This window comes from Choloepus didactylus, chromosome 14, assembly GCF_015220235.1.
Source record: "Choloepus didactylus isolate mChoDid1 chromosome 14, mChoDid1.pri, whole genome shotgun sequence".
NCBI classification, from domain to species: domain Eukaryota; kingdom Metazoa; phylum Chordata; class Mammalia; order Pilosa; family Megalonychidae; genus Choloepus; species Choloepus didactylus.
This window is the reverse complement of record NC_051320.1, coordinates 29,538,284-29,560,985: the sequence shown is the minus strand read 5'-3', so window position 1 is coordinate 29,560,985 and position 22,702 is coordinate 29,538,284. Positions and strand designations below refer to the sequence as shown.

At 42.2% G+C, this 22,702-nt stretch overlaps 2 protein-coding genes across 3 annotated transcripts in view; one reads left to right on the top strand and one right to left on the bottom strand.

The window, feature by feature from the left end:
* The window catches only part of RDH10 (retinol dehydrogenase 10), a 29,122-nt gene extending 10,571 nt beyond the window's left edge, over positions 1 to 18,551 (bottom strand). The window contains exons 1-3 of one of the 2 annotated variants that reach the window (XM_037802896.1): positions 18,108 to 18,551; positions 17,085 to 17,333; positions 15,270 to 15,505 (exon numbers count right to left, since the gene is read on the bottom strand). In XM_037802896.1, the coding sequence (XP_037658824.1) occupies positions 15,270 to 15,505; positions 17,085 to 17,333; positions 18,108 to 18,234 (612 nt within the window). In that variant the 5' untranslated portion in view covers positions 18,235 to 18,551. Of the gene's footprint in view, positions 1 to 15,269; positions 15,506 to 17,084; positions 17,504 to 18,107 lie in introns of those variants that run through there. The other variant, XM_037802897.1, reaches the window with a different exon arrangement.
* A 353-nt stretch (positions 18,552 to 18,904) lies between these two features.
* RPL7 (ribosomal protein L7) lies at positions 18,905 to 22,457 on the top strand. The gene is made up of 7 exons (XM_037802899.1): positions 18,905 to 18,952; positions 19,732 to 19,840; positions 20,126 to 20,292; positions 20,927 to 21,064; positions 21,201 to 21,310; positions 21,594 to 21,803; positions 22,109 to 22,457. The coding sequence occupies exons 1-6, from the start codon at positions 18,939 to 18,941 to the stop codon at positions 21,800 to 21,802; spliced, it is 747 nt and encodes a 248-aa protein (XP_037658827.1). The 5' UTR covers positions 18,905 to 18,938; the 3' UTR covers position 21,803; positions 22,109 to 22,457.
* Positions 22,458 to 22,702: the final 245 nt, after the last annotated feature.

Here is a 22,702-nt window from a genome sequence, read left to right as displayed (position 1 = left end):
GCCATGACACCAGTCAGTTCAAGCTAAGGTTCGTGATCTTTAACTTTGTTTCTAAGAGTCATTAGACGAACATAAAGGGCAAACCTGAAATGCATACCCAAATGGCTTATGTATAAATTCCTGTATGTGCTGCCGTCGGCCAATCTGAGAGGACAACTCAAGTAATTCACTGAACAACTGAAGTGCTGTGTTATGTCAACTCTAAGGTAGGAAGATCTTGGTCAGGAGTTACCAGGTAGTAAATGGATCTCTAAAGGAAGTACACTTTACTGTTCTCCAGAGTTAGTGGCTTCCCATGGTGGTTGGCAAGTTTGGCCAGATGCTAAACTCAAGTCAGAGAACTATACTCCATCACTATGTCCTCTTATTCAAATGTCTGAGAAACAGAATAGGACATCTAGATCCTCAGCAGGAAAACACGGTTGACCCTTCATCTGAGCAGTCTCAAAGTCAGTAACCCATACACACCCCTCTGCCTCATTTGAACAAGGGCTTAGAGAATGTAGCATTGGAGGCGACCGAGGGATCATCTTATCTGTAAAATAGTAGACTCTGAATAATTGATGATTCTGGCTATAAAGTATGGAGAGAGAACTTTGATTACCTGTGATTAATTTTATCATAAGACTCTAATACCATAATCTGCCACCAGCTGACAGGGTTGCTATGTAACTTAAAAAGACAAAAAAGAAGGAAAAGGGACATTCAAATGGACACCGACATTCCTGTGAAATGTGCCAAACAAGTCTACTACCTCCTTAGCTCCTTGGGGTTTCCTCTTTAAAGCATTGGGCACCCCAAAAGATAACTGAAAAGGCCACATTTATACTATAAACAGGAACTTCTTAAAATCAGTGTAACTGGACACAGACATGCCATGTCATATCTCTAGAAATCTTTGAAAGTTAGGTTTACGCCACATTAACTTCTAACAGTCCCAACCCTCCAGTTCATTCTTGCTGGGCTTAATGACAGACCATGGAGCATAGAGCTCTGCAGCTGCAGTGTCAGGACAAATTAGCCTGAAGTTAAACAAGAGAGTATGTGAAGAAAGGTGGTATCCGGCAGAGCCTGACTTTTGAAATTTTTGAGAATGATGACATTTTAAAGGTATAGGGAAAACACCCAGAAATGTGGTTTTCCATGTTTGGAAGCAAGTCCAGGTTAACAGATACTAAGGGAAAAGCAAAACTAATTTTTCACAGTAGGAGAAGGCCTCTTGCCACATTTTCATAATTCATTTGCACAACCATCCTGTGATCAATTCAAGAAAAGGCATCTTTTTAAAAGAATCTTTTGAAGTGTTTATCACTTCAATGTCCAAGAACATTCAAGAAATAGAGTAGATATTCATCTAAAGAGGACCACACAATTATATTATGAGAGGAAAACATTAACACCATCAATATATGTATAGTACAGTTTTCTGGTGTATGTTTAAGGGTTTTAAGAATCTGCAAAAAACAACATTATGGACAGTTTGAAGAAAAAATCCAATACAATTAGAACTTCACTGGCCAAAGAAAGATCTAACTAGAAATCCTATGGAGCCCTTCCAAATGGTTAAATAACTATCCCTCATTTTGGAGCTTCTACCAGTGTGACCACCAAAGTAACTTATCTTTATCAGAATCACGAAGGAAAATTCTCATGCTTATTTACAAGGCTAAAATGACATCTGGTGGCACTCTCCTCCAGGAACTCAGTCACTGCTCCTGATAAACAATGATTCAACAGCACTAACTAAGGTGCTAGAAATACAGTGAGCTTGTGTTAAAAGGGCTAGTAGTATAAATAATGTGTTCAAAGATTCAAAACAGTGACATTTTTAATGGGTAAGGAACATATGGTTAAATAAATACTCAATTTTGCAGATTTAGAGGTATCTGCTATCAATATACTAACTGAACTTTGTAAATTTTACTTTGTAGAAAGCGTTACTTGAAAAAGAAATTTTCTTCATTAAAAATTATCTTTAATTAGGAAGTAAAACCTAAATCTATACTTGCTAGCAATATATTACTTAAATATTTTAGTTGCAGTTGACAGCAGATTCTGAAATACGTATCGTTGAATGATAGCGTTCCCATGGCCATGACCTCCTCCCCCTCCCAAATTTAGGTATGTCTGCAGGGACAGATGGGTCTCCTGCCCGATTGTGCACAGAGCCCCAAGACTCTCTCAGAATTTACAAATGCTCATCTTAATTTCTCTCAAATTGAGATAAAACATTGTCTCTTTGGATATAGAGACACTAAATGATATGTCATAATAGTCAAATTTGTACCAATGTTACATCTACATTATTATTATTATTATTTTGAGGCACGTGAACTGCATCAGCAGGTAATACACAACGAATGCTCCCACAGGTACCCTGCAACCAAGAGGCTAATCAAAGAGCCGGCCTTTCCAGATGAACATCTGGATGATGACACCATTAGTTATTCAGCAAGAATAAATGCATTATTCACTTGTCTTCCCACTGCTGAAAGGTTGGAATCTACCCTGAGGTAGCAACTCGGATATTGACATTCCCTAGGGCTTTGCTACAAGATGTAAAACTCAGATATGCCAATACTTCTGTGAGTTCCAGGATGGGACTGTGGCAAGTGCGCTGGCTTTGGAGGCTAGAGACCCACACAATCCTGACTTGCCAACTACTTAACCTTCCTTATATTACTTGACTTCTCTGAATATTGACTTAAAAAGAAGAGATCCTCCAAGGTTTCTTAGCTCTACAATGTTACAATTCTATATTCAACAATTCTTTCTTCCATTTCTACCATATGTTCAAAATACAAGTTGTAACACTGAGGTAGGACTTTTGTAAGACTCTTGTAAGTAATTCCATAAGGTACCAACCCCACTGATGCAGATGGCAGCATCTGGAGATCAGTAAAAGTATCTATTCATTAAGTATTTACAAGTTGTCAGGACTGTGCCTTTAAAAATAATGTAACTTAACTGAATTTAATTAAAAAAAAAAAAAAAAAGATGCTCAATTAACCAACCCTGGAACCACCCTAGCTGCATATATTTTGCCACATGAGATAATAAATATCCTTCTTCTTTAAAAAAAAAAAAATAATAATGTAACTTGAACTCAATCCTTTTACTAATTTTAAAAATCACAAATTATCTGTGTGAAACAACCATCATTTTCCTGTGTTTTCTTGAGGCCATGGAAGCTCAACATGGTAAAAGAAACTATGGATGCTGAACACTATTTCTGAAATCCTGTTTTCCCTGATCATTCCCCTGACTGGGTCCTAGATGATCAAAGGAGTGTTAGATGATCTCCCTCAAGCTCAGGCCCCTTCCCCTATTTAATAACTCTTAATGGAATCATGAAAATAACCCACAAAATTGCAGCCAAAATTGCTTGCAACCTGCCAAGCAAGGTTATCATTAATCCCTTTGCTTTGCCTCAAACCAAAATCACATCTCAGAAACTGTAATCAAGACACATCTTCCGAAAGGCAGAGGCTTTGGTTCTGCTCTAGCGACCAGTAACCACCTCCATGAGGCATGAACACTTGCACACAGGCTCAGCCCTGCTCAGGTCGTCTGAGCTGTGGAATCCCCTGGCCTCGGCTCCAGCACAGCCCAGGAAAGCCCTCATGACCATCTTCCAGCATCCATTTCATTCCATAAGTGTAAAACTTCAAGTTCTTCCTTGCTTCCTATTTTGCTTACTGTGGGCTCTTTAAAAAAAATTAAATTCTTTACCTGGATGAAGGATAGATATAATCAAGAGGTATTCCTGAAGACTTGTTTCTTCTTAAACATGCAACTTAGAATTCACTTAGAATTCACATAAGTGAATTCACAATTCTATAGCAACTTAGAATTCACTCAATATACATGAGAGCCCATGAGGTGTCTAGACCATCTTAGGTTTGTCAAAAATCAATCAAGCAAGCAAGCAAGCTTTGTGAACCTCTTAAAAGGATTGTAGACACCAACTTTTCTATAAATCAGTGGTGTTCCTGCTACATTTAGAATCACCTGGGCAGCTTTCAAACCTCCTGATGCCCAGGCCACATTCCTCACCACTTACATCCGACACTCTATGGAAGGGATCAGGTACTACATACAATATCCCCCAGGTGATTCCAACACATTACCACATTTGAGAACCAGTGCTCTAAAAGATTCTCCATCTTGGCACCACTGATGTTTTGGGCCAGGGGGCCAGGTGATTTTACCTCATGGTGCATTGGAGGATGACTAGCAGCATCCCTGGCCTCTACTCACTACATGCCAGTGGCAACCCCACTAGTTGAGACCAGCCAAAATGGCTCCAAAATGTTCCTTAGGATGGAAATCGCCCCCATGAGAACCATTCTTTAGAAATAACATTCACTTCAGCAAAGTAAGTTCCACATAGTCCAGTGACGATTTTCTCCTAAATTCTAATTCTCAGATTGGTAATGACATTTTTCCAGGTTTGGATTACATTCTGGGATTTAAAACACACACACACACACACAAAAATTTGGGCTCAAAAGCTTACCATTTGTGGTTTGTATGTCAATACTTTCAAACTACCATTCCACTACTAAATTAAAAAATATCTCTGAAGGACAATAACAAAGTCAGCACTAACCAATTATCAATCACAATTCTGGCTAAACCACTCAAAACATTATTATTAAATTGTGAGGTCTAAAAAATAAAATGTTCTTTCAAGTATAGCAAGGATATGTGAGACACTATTCATTTGTTTCATTCATTCAATATCCAACAATATCGAATGCCAACAACATGCCAGTGCTGGGCTTTTGGGGCTCGGGCATACAACAGGACAGTCGGGGTCCCTGTGGAAGTCCCCTTTTGCTGCTGGCCTCCAGGAACCTATTTCCAGAGAGCCATTTGGGCAGGAGGAACACAGATCTTCAAGGCAGGGCTCCAACTTTCTGCCAGGATGTTTACGGCTGTGGGAGCTCCACCCTAGGCACAGCAACCAGGAGGAATACTGAACGCCCTAACTGATCCTTTCAGACACAGGATTTGAATCCAAATTAAAAAATAATAATTTTTTAATTTGCCAGAGTGCATTGTCTGGCATTTTCCTAGTCTGGAAGATTTCTCAAGAGCTAGTTAGCACAGGGGGGAAAAGGGGAGAATTCTGAGAAAGTGGGAAGGTAAATAACTGTTCAAGAACAGTTTCTTCTCAAACTTTCATGTGCATAGGAATTACCTGGGAAAATGAATGAAAGGCAGATTGATTCGGCAGCTCTGGGAGGGGCCGAGAGTCTGCCTTTCTAAGATGCCTGGCGGTGCCAGGCTGCTGCTCCAGACCAACCGTGGAGGACAGCCTGGGGAGCCTGCCTCCTCCACACTGAAGCAGCTTCAGGTTAACTTCTCCCAGGAATTCAGCAAAATAGACAGACTAACCTCTTCCCCCTCTATTCCCACCCATATGCTTTGAACCAGGCTACTGAAGGTTGGGAAGATCATTCTCCAATCCCATCCTCCAAATGTTTATCAGATGAAGGTTGGTTCAAATCAACACCGAGAGTCTCCAGAGCTCGGTGTGGACGATTACAGTGTTTAGGGACTGCCTTGGGACTAGCAAACCCCCCGCCCCCATTAGAACAAGCTCTGAAAAAGAGAACTAAAAGCCTCATCCACAGAGGCTTTGAAGGCTTAGCTTTCAAGACAAGAAATTTAGACATGTTTAGCCACAGCATTTACCTTTTTTTTTTTTTTAATACCTTTACTTTAGACAAGTGAACTACTGAGCGAACTACAGAACAGAAGCTTTCTTGCTTCTGTAAGCCTATGAGAAAACCCTACTTGGGGAAAAAAAAATAAAATTACTCCATTCAAAATCAGATGCTTGGGCCATAGTTTGGGCACATCATCAGCCAGTTGGCAAAACTGGACAATTCTGAAAATCCATGATTAACTATTTCCAAAGGCAAAGCTTATGGAGCTATTTGGAATTCTGATCCCACAAGATTATTTATATAAGAGAATTAAAAGTTTTACATTTTCCAGGAGATAAGCTAAAAACCACACTGAATGGAAACTTTGGTACCAAGTATTTACAGTACTTTCTTCAGTTAGTCCTTGTAAAAAAGCCCTTTTCATTTCCTACCTTTTCTTTTCCAGTTTGTCAATGTTCACATGCAAAATGAGGAAGAGAATTAAGCTAGGTGACTACAGATGCACTATACTATTCTCAATGACATAACCACCTCTGATAGGGACCCTGGAAAACTAGAGAAGAGGCACAGAAAAGCAGATGAACTGGACTTTGGTAATAAAATTCTAGAATTTTAGAGTTGTATCTAATTTATGGAACAAACTTTCTGGAGGTACTAAGCTAGGGCTAATCAGTCATTGCTAAACTAACCATGCTAATAATAATAATAATAATAAACACAAAGATTAATTCTTACAACACAGGGCAAAAGCATGAGTGACTCATAGGGAAATCTACGGTACCGGAAGCTCTAAAGTCCAGGTAAGTATTTGTGCAGGCAGGCCCCAACCGAGAGCCCTAGGATGAGGGTCTGGGTCTTAGCTTCTTCCTTCCTAGTGGTAACCTTAGGCAAATCCCACAAGTTCTCTGTTTGTTTCCTTATCCATAAAAATGGGGATAATGACCCTACTTAAATCAGAGTTGCTGTGAGGCTCTAAATGAGAGAAGAGTATTTATGAAAAGGCTTTGTAAAACTTAAGCGCTATTTAAAAGCACAGTAAATGCACACAAGGCTCATTAAGCATATATTTATAGGCTAGTTTGGTAATAAGTGCTATCTATTTTTGGCTATGTTATTCCTTCTGAGTTGCTACAATTCCTGGTCCTCAGTGCCTGACCACTTCCTGCTAAAACCAATACCTGACCACTAGAAGCTGCCTCAAAAACAGATGTTAGCTGTCGCTGCAGCTGCCTAGCCCCTTTCATCCAAAATCCTAGATGATGCTGGGAAACAAAAAAACCCCACTTTCCCGCAGTACCCCTTTTCTAATCCTTTTCTTCAATCCTATTTAACTAAGGGCAGAAAACAACTGTTTTAAATATAAACTATAACGCCTGAAGAAGAAGAGTCCAGAAAACATACAATACTAAAAATTGGTAGAGCATTATTTAAAAATAATTTATTACACAGTATGTTTCTATTTCTCAAGAAAGCACAGAACTAACCCCATTTTTTAAATCCTTGAGAAATCAGTAGGGGGCAGTATGTTAATTACAATTTGCAGGTGGGAAAATTCAGGATTTGAATTTTAAGTTTCACTTGTCCTCAAAATACCCATGTGCTTACGTAAGTTACACCACAAGTATTTTCCCAGTTACACTGATTTGGGAAGGGTTATTTTGAGCCCCATTGTTTAGAATAACACTATGAATCCGAACCCTGTTAATATTCAAAATCTACAATACTTAAGCTTTTGAAGGAAGGGCAAGAAACTCATTTTATGCGAGCATCAAAGGAGAGAAACTGGTTTCCTCAAACCAAAAAGTGCAGTGTTCACATCGTTGCCACTTTTCACACATTCGAGTATCTTTGAAAATTTCACAGAACGAGTAATGTTTTGTTTCCAAATGTGAATTCATTGCAAGTGACTTGTCAGTTGGGTTAACGTGACAGCACTCGAGGTGGCGGCAGTAATTGCCCTTACTTATTAAATATTCTGGCAGCCCTTGCTGCAGTGTTGAAAGTTTTATGATCATTATGAGAGGATATTCAATTTTTTTTCCCTGGGTTCACTTAATTTTAGTTTCAGAGCATTTAGGAAAATGGTCTCTGACAGGTGTGAACTTGAGTTTTAAGAGAATTGACAAATAAAGGAAAAAAAGAAAAAGAAACTCAAGAATGGGGCATCCAGGGGAAGATCATCAAATAAAAGAGGTGAGCTTTCCTTCCAATGAAAAGGTCTCCCCTGGTGGTGCCGAGATGATGGAAGGCTGCAGAAACCTAGGGAAGAACGTGTTCCAGTGGTAAGGACCAGGTGGGTGAAACTGGTGGCCAAGTAGGTTGAGGTGAACTGGCTGCAATCCTAAGGCCACACTCTTCAACAATATCTTAACAGGGTGTCAGGTTAACAATACAGAGAAGTTTTCTAAGGCTACCCTGGTGTAGCTACCAGCTGGATGCTTTACCTACTAATAGTGTGTATTTAAATATTTTCAAAGAAAGAATTAAGAGGCTCTGTCCTCTGAGTTATTTTTCAATTACGGTTATAAGGGTTCTCAACCTGAAAGCAGCATCTAGGTCAGTTAACAGAAACTTTAAGAAGGGGGTTAGGAGGCAGAGTGTCCTCTGAATAGGTAACTATTATACTAACTTCTGAGATAAGAAATCACCAATTAAACCAAGAGAAAGTGATGCATCTTAATCTGATTCCCGGAGTTACAAGTTCTAAACACTGGATTTAACCCATTCAGGTAAGGTAGGGAATAAGATCCTATTTCTTAAAGACTATTAGATTTTTTTTTTTTAATACTTCAAAGATTAGCTAGAAAAGGCCCCTTCTCTTAAGAAAACATTGGTTACGTGTGTAGAAGGAAATAAGACCAAATCCACCCTGCCAGCACACCCCCTAGTGGAATTTCAATGTAGTACAACTTAGGGGTTCTTGAGCATACCAAAACAAGCAAGCAAGCAAACAAAACGTGTCATCTGTATATTTATGCATATACGCAGATATAGAGAGAGACAAATTGGCTACCTGGCATAATTTAAACAGGCTTAATTTTAGTTCCTGAGAGAACAGAAATTTTATATGAATCTGATACTAGCATTCCTTAACTCAAGAAAAAAAATTAAAGAGGTTTCCTACTTTTCTAACTCCCAAATGGTTATTAAACTGCTTGAAAAGAGTTTTCTCTGATTGCCACATATATTCAAGTTACTAAAATCAATTCACCGGAATTTGCCAGAGACCTTGAAAATCTGAAAAATGATTAGTGTGGAAACAAACTTAAGGGAAGAGAATAAATGGAGCGATTGTGATCGGGTAAGTATTTAACTACCGGGGTTTGGGCTCTTCTCTTGGCCCCAGTGACCCAATCCTGCCATGAATGGCTAAGTCTGTGCTGAGAACGCTCCATCCATTCAGTCTTTCCAGAAAAGCTATTCAGTCAGCGTTAGCATTAGCACAGGTTAAAGAATGCTTCCGCTTTGACATTCCTATAGATTAATTTCTACTTGGGCAGATAATGGATAAAGCTCCGGATGTAGAAACAAGGAGGGAGAAAAGAACAAATACCAACTTTACTTCCAGGAATAAGTAGCACATCTCACAACTGATCAAACAAGAAAGGAACAAAGAGTCTGATGACTATTCTACAGGGACTGCCACTCTTAACATATAAAGATACTGTGAAGTAACAGGAAAATATTTTGTTTGTTTTTTTTTTTCTTGGCAGTAGTGGTCCACTTTGACTGAACTATTCAACTTCTTTTGTCCCCTATTGAGACAGGAGCTAAGGCAGAAGAGCCCAGCAGAGGCTCTTGTGTGAAGCATCAGAGTGCAGGGCTCCTCCAGAGCAGAAAGGAGTCCAGCCTGGTGGCGGTGTGGGGTACACCAGGGGATGTGATAGGTGATGAGCCACAAGTCAGGTGGACAGCAGGTTTGGAAGGCCTCAGATGCCATGCTAGAGTCTGGAGTTCACGCTGTGAACAATATGGTCATGCAAGGGCTTGAAGCAGGCACATGAAATCTGGCTTATGTAATCCTAGGTTGGAGAGCAAAGACTGGAAATGGAAAAGAAGTTTGGAGGCTCTTTCAAGAGTCCAGGCAAGAGGTGACGATGGCACTCACTAGGAGGTGGGAATGGAAAGGAGGGATCAAAGCATATGGTGGCCAACAGGACAGTCGGGACTTGGTGACCCATGTGTGGAGGACGGAAGAATTAAGAGAGAATGCTGGTGTTTCCAAGCCTGGCAACTAGCCACACTGGAGAAAGCAGGAAGGAGCAAAGAGGAGCCAGTTCAGTTTTCAGATTGTGGCTTTTAGGGAATTCGTGGAACAGTTAAGACAGTTGCATGAACTTGGGAACTGTCTTAAAAATCACAGTTGAAACTGCTGAAATAAATAGATTACCTGGTTTGAGGTGCACAGTGAGAAAAGGTTTGAGCACAAAATCCGAAAGAATTTCACGTTTCAAAGGCAGGGAAGGTGAGAGGGGTTGGGAAGGCAGGAAAAGAAGCAGGAGAAAGTATGCTTAGTTTGGAAGACAAAGGACTAGAAGTTCAAGGAAATGGTCAACAGGATCACATTCTGTAGAAAGATCAAGCTGCACACTGGCTGTGGCAATTAGGGAATCACTGTGATCTTTTCATATCATATAGAAATTATGACATTGGTTACTTAGCAATATTTTCTAAAAACTGAGATAACCAGATACAGATTAGGACATACATCCAAGATGCTGAGAAGCTTTCTGTAGGATGCAGTGTCTAGTTCCCTGCTCACACCCGTTACAAAAAGTGAAACTTCATCATGTCATAGACTTTGATATCTAGTAGCAATAGATTTCGGCTCAGCACGTAACATACCAAATATAGGAATTCAAAGTTCAATGAGCAAGTGATCTTATTTTGTGTTAGGGAAGAAAGCTTTGAAATGACCCTGTTTTGTATACAGTCCACATACGCAAGCAGTTGCATCAAAAGAGATGTTTTGCTGAGTTTTTGACTGTGACTACATCGGTACCTTGAACAAGAATTAATAAGATGAAGTACACTTGTCCAATTTCAATTTACAATTCAGATCAAGACATAAGAGAGTTCTTCCTTCTGAAGCTCAAACATTTTATTTTTACATATAACATTTATTTAACAGCAAAAACTAGTTCTAGTGCAGACTTTCAAAAATAGGCCATGAATCCCAAGTTTCCAGTAGCTACCCTAAAATATGCAATGCAATACTCTACAAAATATTCAGCTTTTCAATTTTAATATTATGGCATGGAGGAAGAAATATTGGCCAAATAGTTCTGTCTGACTACTTCAGAGACTTTTTAAAAAATTCTATATCTATGAGGCCTTGAACAAAACGAGGCTTCCCTGACCAGAGAACAGAGGAATACAGTATCTGAGATTAAAAACCAGTAAATCACACAAGAACTTAAACATTAATGGTCAGGGACCATTCATGCAATGTTAGGTATGACCATAGCACTAATGTTTTTAAGTGCTACATTACTCAGATCCAACTGGTAGGCTTTTACTTTTTCTAGATGGATTTTAACTCAATAGACTTTAGACATTTGGATATAGATAAATGCCTAATTCAGTAATTAGTATTTTAAAACTGTGAAACCTTTTAAGTTAAGTGGTCTATTAATTAACTACCAATTATCTTGTCTGACTACCATATCAATAGAAGTAAATTACCTACTAGCTATTTGACAGATTTAGTCCTTCACCATGCTAAAATTTCTTCAGAACATAAAAGGCCTAGAGTCAAATGCTTTTGCTTCCCCCTTTGGTTAATCAGGGATCAATTTGCTGCTCACATATAGAGGCCAGATATAGCTCTTTAGTCAAAAGGGATCTACAGATAAACTAGAACCTACCCCACATCTATCATTTCTTGACCAGTGACCAAGAGCAGGCTCCTGGGAGAGGTGCTGGTGAGAGCAGAACACGGGAAGATGGAAAGAGCCATAGCGGACACAGGGACTGTGGAGAATATTGCCACATGTTGTAAAAGCTTGCAAAATATATGGACATGGTAAATGGCTAAGAAGCAAGGAAGGAATTGCTCTAGGGATTCTCTCCGTTGGAGCCTGGTTATTGCACAATTTGGATGGTTGCCATGTGTTCAATTTGAGTTTAATTCAAATTGGTATACCAAAACCAGCTTTCTCAAAGTTGCTACCCTGACACCAATGAGCAGAGTTAACCTACTACAGTAAAAACAAACATACAGGTAGGGCTGGGGAAAGGGAAAAACTGTGTGGTAATGGAAAAAGAGATGCAGTAATTGCAGTAATGAACATGAGCCAGCCCCACTTTGAAGGAGAACAATCTTACACAGCTTGAGTTAGTCCAACATAATGCTTACCTTTTGAAATCCCAGAACATGGACCTATGTGAACATTCTCTGAATAGGTTATCTTCCAAATATTTAAGCAGAAGTCTAGCCCATATTATCAAACATTTATTGAGTGATTTCCAAGTAGAGTTCTGTTCCAGGCAAGGGAAAACAAGCAGACGTATCTAACAAACTGCCTTCAGACGGCTCGCCATCTACCTTGCAATACAGGGGCACAATGAGTAAAAAGTTAAATGAAAAAGCATATGCTAAGCAGCAAATGATGAGAATGACTACAAATGCTGTAAGAGACTAATGGAGAAAAAAGAAAAGCCTTAGAAAAGTCATTTTGGTGCAGCTTCATCTGAAAACAAGAGTCTGGAGGGGATGATTTCTTGTTCCTTGCAGGTCTAATTTCCAAAAATGGCAGGAAAAGGCAGGAGTGGGGAGGGCAGGTTATACTGAGAACTTGCGCTAGGCCTTTTTAAAACGGCCTATGGAGTAGAGGAAGAGGGGAAGAGGGCATTCTAGAAGGGAGGAAATAATGGGAGAAATGGTGCAGAAGGAGGAGCACACACAGCTCTTGAGTGGAAGATGAGCAGACCAGTCCACATGAATTTCTATTGCACTGTATATAACTTTAATTCTGAGTCAGGATCAACACATTATCTATTATTCGATGAAAATAGGCATCAACTGCTACTTAAAAGTCAGGCTCAAGATGATCTGTTCAAATGATTGAACAAGTCTTTGCTCAGCTGACCTGCTTCTTCATATGTATGGGGCAACTTCTTTTCCCCACTCAGATACAGTAAAAAGATGCACTTGTTATTCTGGAAAGAAAACAGGACATGCCAATACATCTTTGAAAATTACCACTAACATTTTTGCCTAAGAGGGAAAGTTCTTCTAATGGAAGCTGAATTTGGGTGGTTCTTAAGATACGCATTAAAACAAAAACAAAACAAACCACTGTAAAAATTATATTAAGTATTCTTTTAAATTTTAGTTGCTAGATCTCAACTACTCAAAAGGTTTCTAAGTCTCAGCAAGAAGTCAGAAATTCCAACTCTAAAATGAGTTTTCTGACTCAATATTGAAAATAAATTCTTAAGTTTAGATGCTTAGGGGAAAAACAGCTGGAGAATTCAGGAGCCTCCCATATTTTAATATGTAGTGACGTCATAACTGACAAAGCTTCCAAGAACTCCCAAAACTGTGGTTAAGCAACATCTCAAAGCACAGTGAGAACTCTAGGAAGGTAGTATGTTCTTCCTTGGTATACAGATGCAGTTCAAGAATAATTTTTCTATTAGAGATTTGATTTAATTGCTTCCTTATGTTAGAAAGCAGCCTAACATAAATACTGTGTATCAATGTATGTGCAATCTTAAGACGAAGGCTGTGAATTTTCTGCTCTTAACACACTCTAAATTAGGGCTCATATTATAGGATGTCCGGAGAAGATAAACTGCTTTCCTGTTGTAAGTGTTCAAACTGCAGATTGGATAGGGTTTCTTTAACAATCTGGTTACATTTGAAACTTTACAATTCAGCAAAATAATCACGCAAAGTAAGATGGCTCAAGTTCAAAGCGAGATGGCTAAAGTACAGAGTATTTTGTGTAGGTAAAAGTTTCTAGTTAGGAAATCTTGCATCACCTCAGTCAAACGTTACTGGGAAAAGCAATCTCAGGGATAGGAGTTTGTAACTTGAGTAGTCCAAAATCAACTGGAGTCTTCATGACAGCTTCATCTTTACCATTCTTCAAGCAGGAAAACTACAGTTTACCTGAAACTTATATATATCTTATTCCAAATGGTAGTTGCTTAACCCAAATTGGTATACCAAATTTGTTTGACTCAGAATTTTAAACACACACGATTCTCGATAAAGTATACTGCTGGGCTGATTTGGCTGTGCTGGTCCTTACTCACCTAAGCCATCCTCATTTCCATTGCCGTTGGCTGGCTGTCTTTGTGGCCTCCACAGCCTCAGTTCCCCACCCCCACTGCACACAATAAACACACACCTACATGCACACATGTAACACACATGAGCACACTTACACCCCCTCTCAAACCATAGTTGGTCATCTTACTAATTTAAAACATAGGTAGCAGTTAGCTCAGGCATTTATAGGTTCATCTCTAGAGGTTTGGAAATGAATAAAACAAAGCTCATGTTTAAAAACAAAACAATAAGATATTAAAATAAACTTGTTCGAGGATCAGAAAAAAGGTTTGATGTTCAACGGACAACATTAGAATAAGTACTTCTAGAGCCAGATTAAGCTTTTAAGCAGTTGCTAAAAAATTAATGAGGTTTAATGTGACCTATTTAGGAGAAACAGTTCTTTGTTGTGTTCTATTAGAAGGCTAATCTGCCTATGGAAAAAAAATAAAACCCTATCTCCTTACCTTTTCTATACAGCATCCCTCCTGCTTACAAAAATAAAGGGGAAATACTACAAGGAAGAAAAGCACAATGTGGGTCAAAAGTGTACAGATTTGGGGGCAGGGCGGGGAAGGGGAAACTCAAACCTATCCTCATTGCAAGTTAAGTTCAGCTGAAAACGCGGTGGCTGGTTTTGACTCCAAAGTAGTCCTTATGCTGTGAGTTCTGAAGTTTAGCAGCTGAGGTCTCATATGCCCAACCCCCCTCCCCCATATAGCAATTCTGTGGTTCCTATTGGGGGGTTTCTGTTCTCATCGCAAGGCGCCATCTAAGCCACGAAGGCCTGGGAGATGCCCTGAAACAGGTCAGTGCCAGGGGCCCTGCTGGACGGTCAGTGGATGTTCAGTGACTGCCAGTGTGGCCTGATCACTCCCAATGGACCACAAATGCTGATCTCAGAATCTTTGGCACTTTCTAAAATGTGGCTGAGCAGTAATTTGGAAGCCTAAGCCCTGGCTTTAGGAATTCATAAGTATAACCAATGTTTTACAAACTCTACAAAAAGTAAAATAAACAAACCCAGGATTTTATGCGCCCTCTTGTTATTTTTATGGCAGTTTTTCAAACTAGCTCAAAACGTTCAGTCCTTTACCCTCTCAAAAAATAATGAATTGGGGGAAAAAAGAAAACAACTATTTTACAGTAACTGGCATATGCTGTAATTCACCATGGATGGGTGGGTGCAGGGAGCTCATGTGAAGGAAGCTGGACAGGTGGCTTTCAGGCTGGCACTGAAGTCTTCCTCCTTCCCAACCTTCTCTCTGAGGTGGAACCAGTAATAAAAAAACAAGGATGTTTATATTTACCCAGAAGTGTGCATGGCAATTGACCATCATGGTTCTCTCAATGAGCTCATCAGGACATTCCAGAAGGTGATGTCCGGACACCACGCCGGCATTATTGACAAGGACGGAGACCTCGCCAACCTCTTTGCGGACCCTTTCAGCTGTCAGGTAGACATTCTCCCGCTTCCCCACATCACAGGTGTAGGTAAAAACCTGCAAGTTACAGTGGGGCAGAATTTCTTCCTCACCATTCCCAGCTGTCCTCAGAGTCCAGATGAGAAAAGAAATGGAACAGAGAAGGGGGTACAGAAAGTGAGTCACATGGCAATCAATAGAACAAAGATCACACAAAACAAAAATACTACAGTGAGCGTCAAATTTCTCACACCAGAAGGCTTGCCAAAGACTGAAGTTACAGCTGCATTCCCCCCACCCCCACCCCCACCAAAAGTCTTGGGGAATTACAGCAATTTACTGGATAACTTTGCTTAGGGGAAAGCCACGTAATTGTGACAAGCCTAGTGCAAGTCAGACCACTTGGGATCAGCTTCCTGGATCTACAGACACCTGGAAAGAACTGATCTCAGCCCAGAGAGTAACAGCCCCCACCCCCAACACATACACTGCACACTCATCTCTTGGGGGGAGCAGTGGCCAGCAGCTTCAGTATGCTCTTCAGTATGAGCACCCTCAAAATGGAAGCTCACATCAAGGCTCAGAAATCAAAACTACAATAAATAATCTGAATTCCTTGGCAGCCAAGAAATGAATGTAAAGTTTTTCATGGAAACGCAGGGGGTCAACAGTGTGTTCTAACTGGAGTAGCTGACTTGTCTAAGAAGTGCCTTATATAAAGGAAGTTTACAGGTAAGCATGCATTTTACCACATTTTACTCATGCTCACAATCAAAAAACCCAAAATCTTTTTACTGGAAAATGAATTCTCCTATCTTTTAAGCTTTGGTAGGGAGCACAGAAATCTTTATTTCCTACCCCATTACCACTGGAACTTCACATTTTCAACCTTAGATTTTCCTATCTAAAATGCAGCTGCCAATTTCTGTAACAAATGATCTATTTGGGGGGGGTGTGTGCGTGCCCAAGTTAATCATCTTAGCATAGTTCACTTCTCCCTGGAAATGAAAAATTTTGTCAAAAAAGTGAGTTCATTATCAAGTCTCCTGGGCCAAGATTTATGATTGGTTATGGTCTCCACTTTGGCTTTTTTTAAAAAAAGTCTCAGATTCCGGTTAGTTAAATATACAGAAATGCAGATTTCCTGGGGTTACCAAAAAAACATGGATTTATAAGAAATCTTAAATCCTTCAAGGGTATATTGCCTTAAGAGGCAGGGTATCTTTCAGTCAGGCTGTCTGTAACTAAAGCACTTAGTTATCTCTGGCGAGACAATGTAATTGTTTTCCTGCGGCTAAAGTTATAGTGAAATCATCAATGCTACCCCAGTCCAACCAGGTACATGCAAGAGTGTGAGCCCAACTACCGAGGCACTTTAGCTTCCCGTCGCAAATGCGACAAATTTATTATGCAAACCCGTAGTAAAAAGCTCCCCCTGCCTCCCCTATCCTCAGTGGGCTTAGGACCTCCCCGCCCCCGTGGTCTCCAAAGAAACATAGGTTTGGCACAATTTCCCTCTTCTCAATACACCGGTGACCATGTTCGGGGCAAATTCCATTCGCCTTCCAGAAGACCGATGGGGTGTTCTTTACCTCGAGGACCAGGCTAACCGCGACTGTGGGATTCCAGGAGCCCCCCCGGGTAGGGCGCGGGAGAGAAAGAGGCTTGACCCAACAATGCTTGGACGCGGGTCCGAGTTACCTTGCAGAGCGGCGGCGTCCGCCGCCTCCAGGTCGCGGTAGATGTGGCGCACCATGCCCGCCGTCTCCTCGTTGCTCTGCGTGTTGATGTCCCAGAGCACTAGCAGCGCCCGACGCCGGGCGAACTCGAGCGCGAAGAGGCGGCCCAGGCCGCTGCCGGCGCCCGTGATGAGGCACACCTGGCCCGCCACGCTCTTCTCCTTGGGCCGCACCAGCCAGCGCGCCGCGGCCAGCACGAACGCCCAGAGCACTTTGAAAGTGACCACGAAGAACTCCACCACGATGTTCATCGCGACGCCCGGGCCCCCGCACGAACCCGGCGGCCACGTCCGTACCCAACCCCGCCGGGCAGCCCCGCCCGGGGCGCTTGTCAGAGCCGCCGGGGCGAGAAGGCTGCGCCCCGCGCCCGTCCCCGAGGTGCCCGCCCGGCTGGAGTGCGCGGCACCGCGCGTCCCGGAGCGCCCTCCGGCCGGTCCCGCCGCAGCGGCGGTGACAGGCGCGAGTTAGGCGGCGCGCGCTGCCCTCATGGCTAAGCCGCCGCCGCCCGAGCGTCCCCGGAGCCGCGGCACCCTCTCGCCCCGGGGGAGGGGAGCGCAGCGGAGACCGCACGGGCCAACCGGCCGCCGCGGGAGTTGTCAACTTGACCCAAGTTGCGAAAGGGTGGGAGAGTGGGGTGCGGGGCAGAGGGAACGCCGCGAAGGGGCGACTCGCTGGGTGCAGGCAAGCGCTGCCCTACGGCTTGCAGCTGTCCCTGCGGTCTCGTGTCCCCCTGCCCTGCACTCCCGGCGGCTGTCACTCGGGCACCGGGCTCCGCCACAAAGCGCCGCCTGCAACTCGGAGCGCTCCCGACCCGCTCTGAGCGGGCTCCACGCTCCGCGCTATATAACCCACGACCTGGAAGAGCCGGCGGCGGCATCGGCCCTCCCTCCGCTCGGCCCTCCCCGCCCCCGGGCGCACCCCGCCCCCGGCCCAGCCCCCCGCCCGCCCGCCATCCGCGGAGCAGCGGCGGGGCAGCCCCTCTCACATGGCCGTGGCCGCAGCCTCCAGCCCTCTTCGCACCTCCCTTCGCAGCTCACGACCCCTACTGTGGGGTGTCCGTGCTTCCGCCTGCCGGACTCAGCGGTCGGGAGAGACCCGGCCGCTGTGGCCATCCTTCTCCCAACGTCGGGTCCTCGCTCATCCCGGACCCGCCACTTTCGTTAACCAGGGGACTCCGAGCTTGGCTCCGCCTGCGATCAGGCGCTGAGAAAGACAGCCCTGCAGCTGGAGGAACGAAGAGAAGGTCCTCGGCAGGGCAGCACGGAGGTTCTGAGGTCTGAGACTAGAACTGGCAGAAAGCCGGGCCTCGGGAACCACTCCGAATTGCGGCCAGCCGTTCGGAACGCGGGCCAAAAGGCTCTCATCTTCCCTGGCTAGAGCCCCCACCGCGGTCACTGTTGCTCACAGTCCCAGGCAGGCGTTGCCCTCCCGCCGGCAATGCAATGGAGGTGATGCATGCCGGGATTTGTAGTTCGCACCGTTTGGCGTGTCATTTGTGTGTATCACGAGGTGGAACTCCAGCCTATCGCAGTCAACGCAGCCTAGAGAGTAGGACCCTCGAGCGAAGTGCTGACACCTTGCTCATGTCATATTGATTAAAGAGGATAACCAGTGCATATATTTTTCCCATACAAATTTTACCCGAAACTTGATCGGAAGTCGTTGAATCAGGCAGTTCTTAACTTTGCAGGCGTATTCTCAGTTGTGGGTTCTTTTCTGGCTTATTCCGGGACACCTATGACTCTTGAGGCTTCCCTCTTGCCCTCTTTAAGTGGGCGGTGCGCATGCGCTAACTTCCTCTTTTCCGGCTGGAACCATGGAGGGTGTCGAGTGAGTTGCTCCTGTTCTCTCGAGAATCTTTCTCCATCCTCGAAACCAGAGACTTTTTGCCCCACTTTCCCCCAATCCGACTTCAGCCTGTTCCTTTTCCCTTTTCTCTGTGTATTTGTGACGCCGTATGACACTACTGGAGTGCCAGGTTGGGGCGGGATGCGGGCGGCCTTGGGGCGAAGGTATTGGAGGTGCTGGGTAACGAGATGCTAAGGCTGAATATGTGCGGAACCGGCCGGTTGGGGGGCGGGGAGGACCGGTTCTCTGTAGAGGAGTTTTGAGGGAAATGGAAAACCTCTCAATTTCTTTCGTCTTGATCCTGGTGTTTTGCCCAGGAGTCGCTGGAGTCAGGCCTCTGCTTTCAGCATGTGGATCTACAAGACTTGAACCAGGGCCATTTGCTTTTTGACAATTCTAGGCCCTTGTTAAAGGATCTAGGGACCAGCCAGCATTTGTAGCAAGCCTTGAGTCTAGTACGTCTTATTATCTTGCTCTGGACTGTTTTTATTAGCCGTTAGAGGCCAGGACCTGAACCTGGATTAGGTGGAAGTTTGTTATTGTCATGTTTGTGATTGCTCTTTTAGTAACATGGCCCGTGTGAAATGTGACGGTTGTTGTCATAAAAACGTTTACATTTTATACTACAGCATACCAGAGCAGACAGATAGTAGTGGTTAGAGCCAGTGACATGGTTCTGTTAATGGAAGAAGGAGACAGTACAGAATGGGAGCAATAAAATGCATGAGCTTTTTGAACTATTAATATCGTCTTTATGTTAGAGAGAAGAAGAAGAAGGTGCCGGCTGTGCCGGAAACCCTCAAGAAAAAGCGAAGGAATTTTGCCGAACTGAAGATCAAGCGCTTGAGAAAGAAGTTTGCCCAAAAGATGGTGAGTAAATTTTTTCGATGCACCGTAGGGTGTAAGAAGAGTCCTAAGGGCCAGGATTGAAAGTAGGTGGGTATTCTTAGCACAACTTGTTTTACTTCACTCCTGTGCGGAGCAAGGAAATAATCTTTTCGTGTGGCCTTCCCAAATGAAAGATATTATCTGTCTTTTGGAATATTATTGCACACTGTGGCAAGAAAAAGCTTTCAAAGGAAGACCGTAAGTCAACTGGTATTGCTGTTGTGTGTGGAAGCTAAAAATTGATGAATGATCAATACTTGTTTTCAGCTCCGAAAGGCAAGGAGGAAGCTTATCTATGAAAAAGCCAAGCACTATCATAAGGAATATAGGCAAATGTACAGAACTGAGATTCGAATGGCTAGAATGGCAAGAAAAGCTGGCAACTTCTATGTACCTGCGGAACCCAAATTAGCATTTGTCATCAGGATCAGAGGGTGAGTTCAGTTTTTACTTTTTGAAAGGTATTCTGGTTTTAAAGGAATGGTAGGACAACTCCAGTAAAATTTCATACCGCTATTCTTGGGGTCCTGGTTCTGAAACATTGGGATAAATACCTTTTGGGGATATATAAAACAAGAAGTTAATATTTTAATGGTTCAGTTGCAAGCCCTTTGCCCATAGTTTCTCTAATTAAAGCATTTTCTAACTGAGTGTTTGAGTTCAAGTTTGATGGAGTGTTTGAGCATTTTCTAACTGAGTGTTTGAGTTCAAGTTTGATGGAGTGTTTGAGTTCAAGTTTGATGGAGATTAGTTAAAGTAGTTAAAGTACAGTTTCATAAGGTCTCTAACAGAGGTATGCAAAACTAGGAGGAGGAAAGGGTTCAGGGGAAAGTTTTAAATGTCAAAGATATGTTCCAAAAGAAGTTAGAGGAGGAGGCAAGTTGAACAGAATTTAGGGGGAGTGATAGCATAATTCACGTAACTAAAGGGAAACAGCCAGTGGTCTTTGTAACATGAAGGGTTTGGGTGAGACTTTTTGTTCAAAATTATAATGGTTAGTGCCCTACCCTTTATTAGTAAAAATTATGATTAAAAGCCCAATGCTTTTCTTCTCCCTTTTCACTGCAGTATCAATGGTGTGAGCCCAAAGGTCCGAAAAGTGTTGCAACTTCTTCGCCTTCGCCAAATCTTCAATGGCACCTTTGTTAAGCTCAACAAGGCCTCAATTAACATGCTGAGGATTGTGGAACCATATATTGCATGGGGGTAATTCTTTCCCTTTGTTTCTTTCGTAGTGACTTATTAGTAAATAAAATGTGCTTCATACATAGCTAGGTGCATTTTATGTGTTTTAGCAGTGATAACCTTATTCTTTGATTTGTGTCTGCTTTCCACATTTCAGGTACCCGAACCTGAAGTCAGTAAACGAACTAATCTATAAGCGTGGTTACGGCAAAATCAATAAGAAGCGGATTGCCTTGACAGATAACTCTTTGATTGCACGATCGCTTGGTAGGTGCTGCAAATTTAGGAACCATTTGACGGTAGTTTAAAGTGGTATTTTCTGGAATCTTGTGGCCCTGCATTTCCCACTGTTACTACCATGTATTCCCTACAATGCTTGATTAAGTCTAAGGAAAATGGAAGGTGTGTTTTCATTGGTATGAACCCTCTTTGTAAATAAAGCTATGTGTTTCCCCCTTTATTGCTTTACTTACGATTTAACTGTTACAATCTGTACTTGGCATTTGTTGGATGCCTTAAAAGTTACTAAATTTAACCTTTAATATTTCAGGTAAATATGGCATCATCTGCATGGAAGACCTGATTCATGAGATCTATACTGTTGGGAAACGCTTCAAAGAAGCAAACAACTTCCTGTGGCCCTTCAAATTATCATCTCCCAGAGGGGGGATGAAGAAAAAGACCACCCATTTTGTAGAAGGGGGAGATGCTGGCAACAGGGAAGACCAGATCAATAGGCTTATTAGAAGGATGAACTAAGGTGAGACACTGCATCCCAAGAGAGGTTTATTTAATACTAAAGTGCTGAATATTTTATTCCATTAAATATTGAGGGTTGGCTGGGTTTTAATTAGTACTTTTGTAGAAAAAATTAAATCTTAGAGGATGGTTTGCATTACTCCTTTTGAGGACATTTCTGGGTGGAAGAAAAGCCCATTAAATTTATAAATGGAGACTACTTAAAAATGTCAGCTGGGTTGGTACTGCTTTATATTTGTCAGATTTATGTTAATTCATAGCTGTTAAGGTGATATCTTTAATGGGTTTTTTTTTTCCCCCTTTCAGGTGTCTACTATGATTACTTTTATAATCTGGTCAGTTAATAAACAGTGATTGCTTTCAAATTAAAATGTATTCTGTTGGTGACTTCTTGTTAGTGTGCCTCTGCCTTCCTTTAACTGTAATGACAAGTCTTATGATAAAATTAACCTAAGTCAATAGCCTGCTGTATGCAAAACTAGGGTTTAGTTTGTATCTCACAGGAAACATCTTGGCTTAATATAAAAAGACCTTAATTTTGACCTTTGAATTATGCCAACAGAATAAGCCAGAATGGGTCTAGTTTATTTCAAGAACTATTTCAGAGGCATTTGTGCATGATTTGTAGGTAATAAAAGTTCATTTACACATAAGATTCTATTGCTCTAATTCCATTTCTCAGGCTTTGGTTTGCTGTATATGGTGCTATGTGAATGTGTTATTTACCTTTTTCGGTTAGTGTCTTAGTGAACTGTTGGGTTGATGTAAAAAAAAAAAATGTATACATACATTAATCTCTAGGTGGAGCCAAAGAGTTTAAGTTTTGACATTTCCTGTGATTTTGTTTTTACTGGCTTTGTAAATTCAGAGTGCAGTCCTCAGTCTCTGAAGGAAAATAGT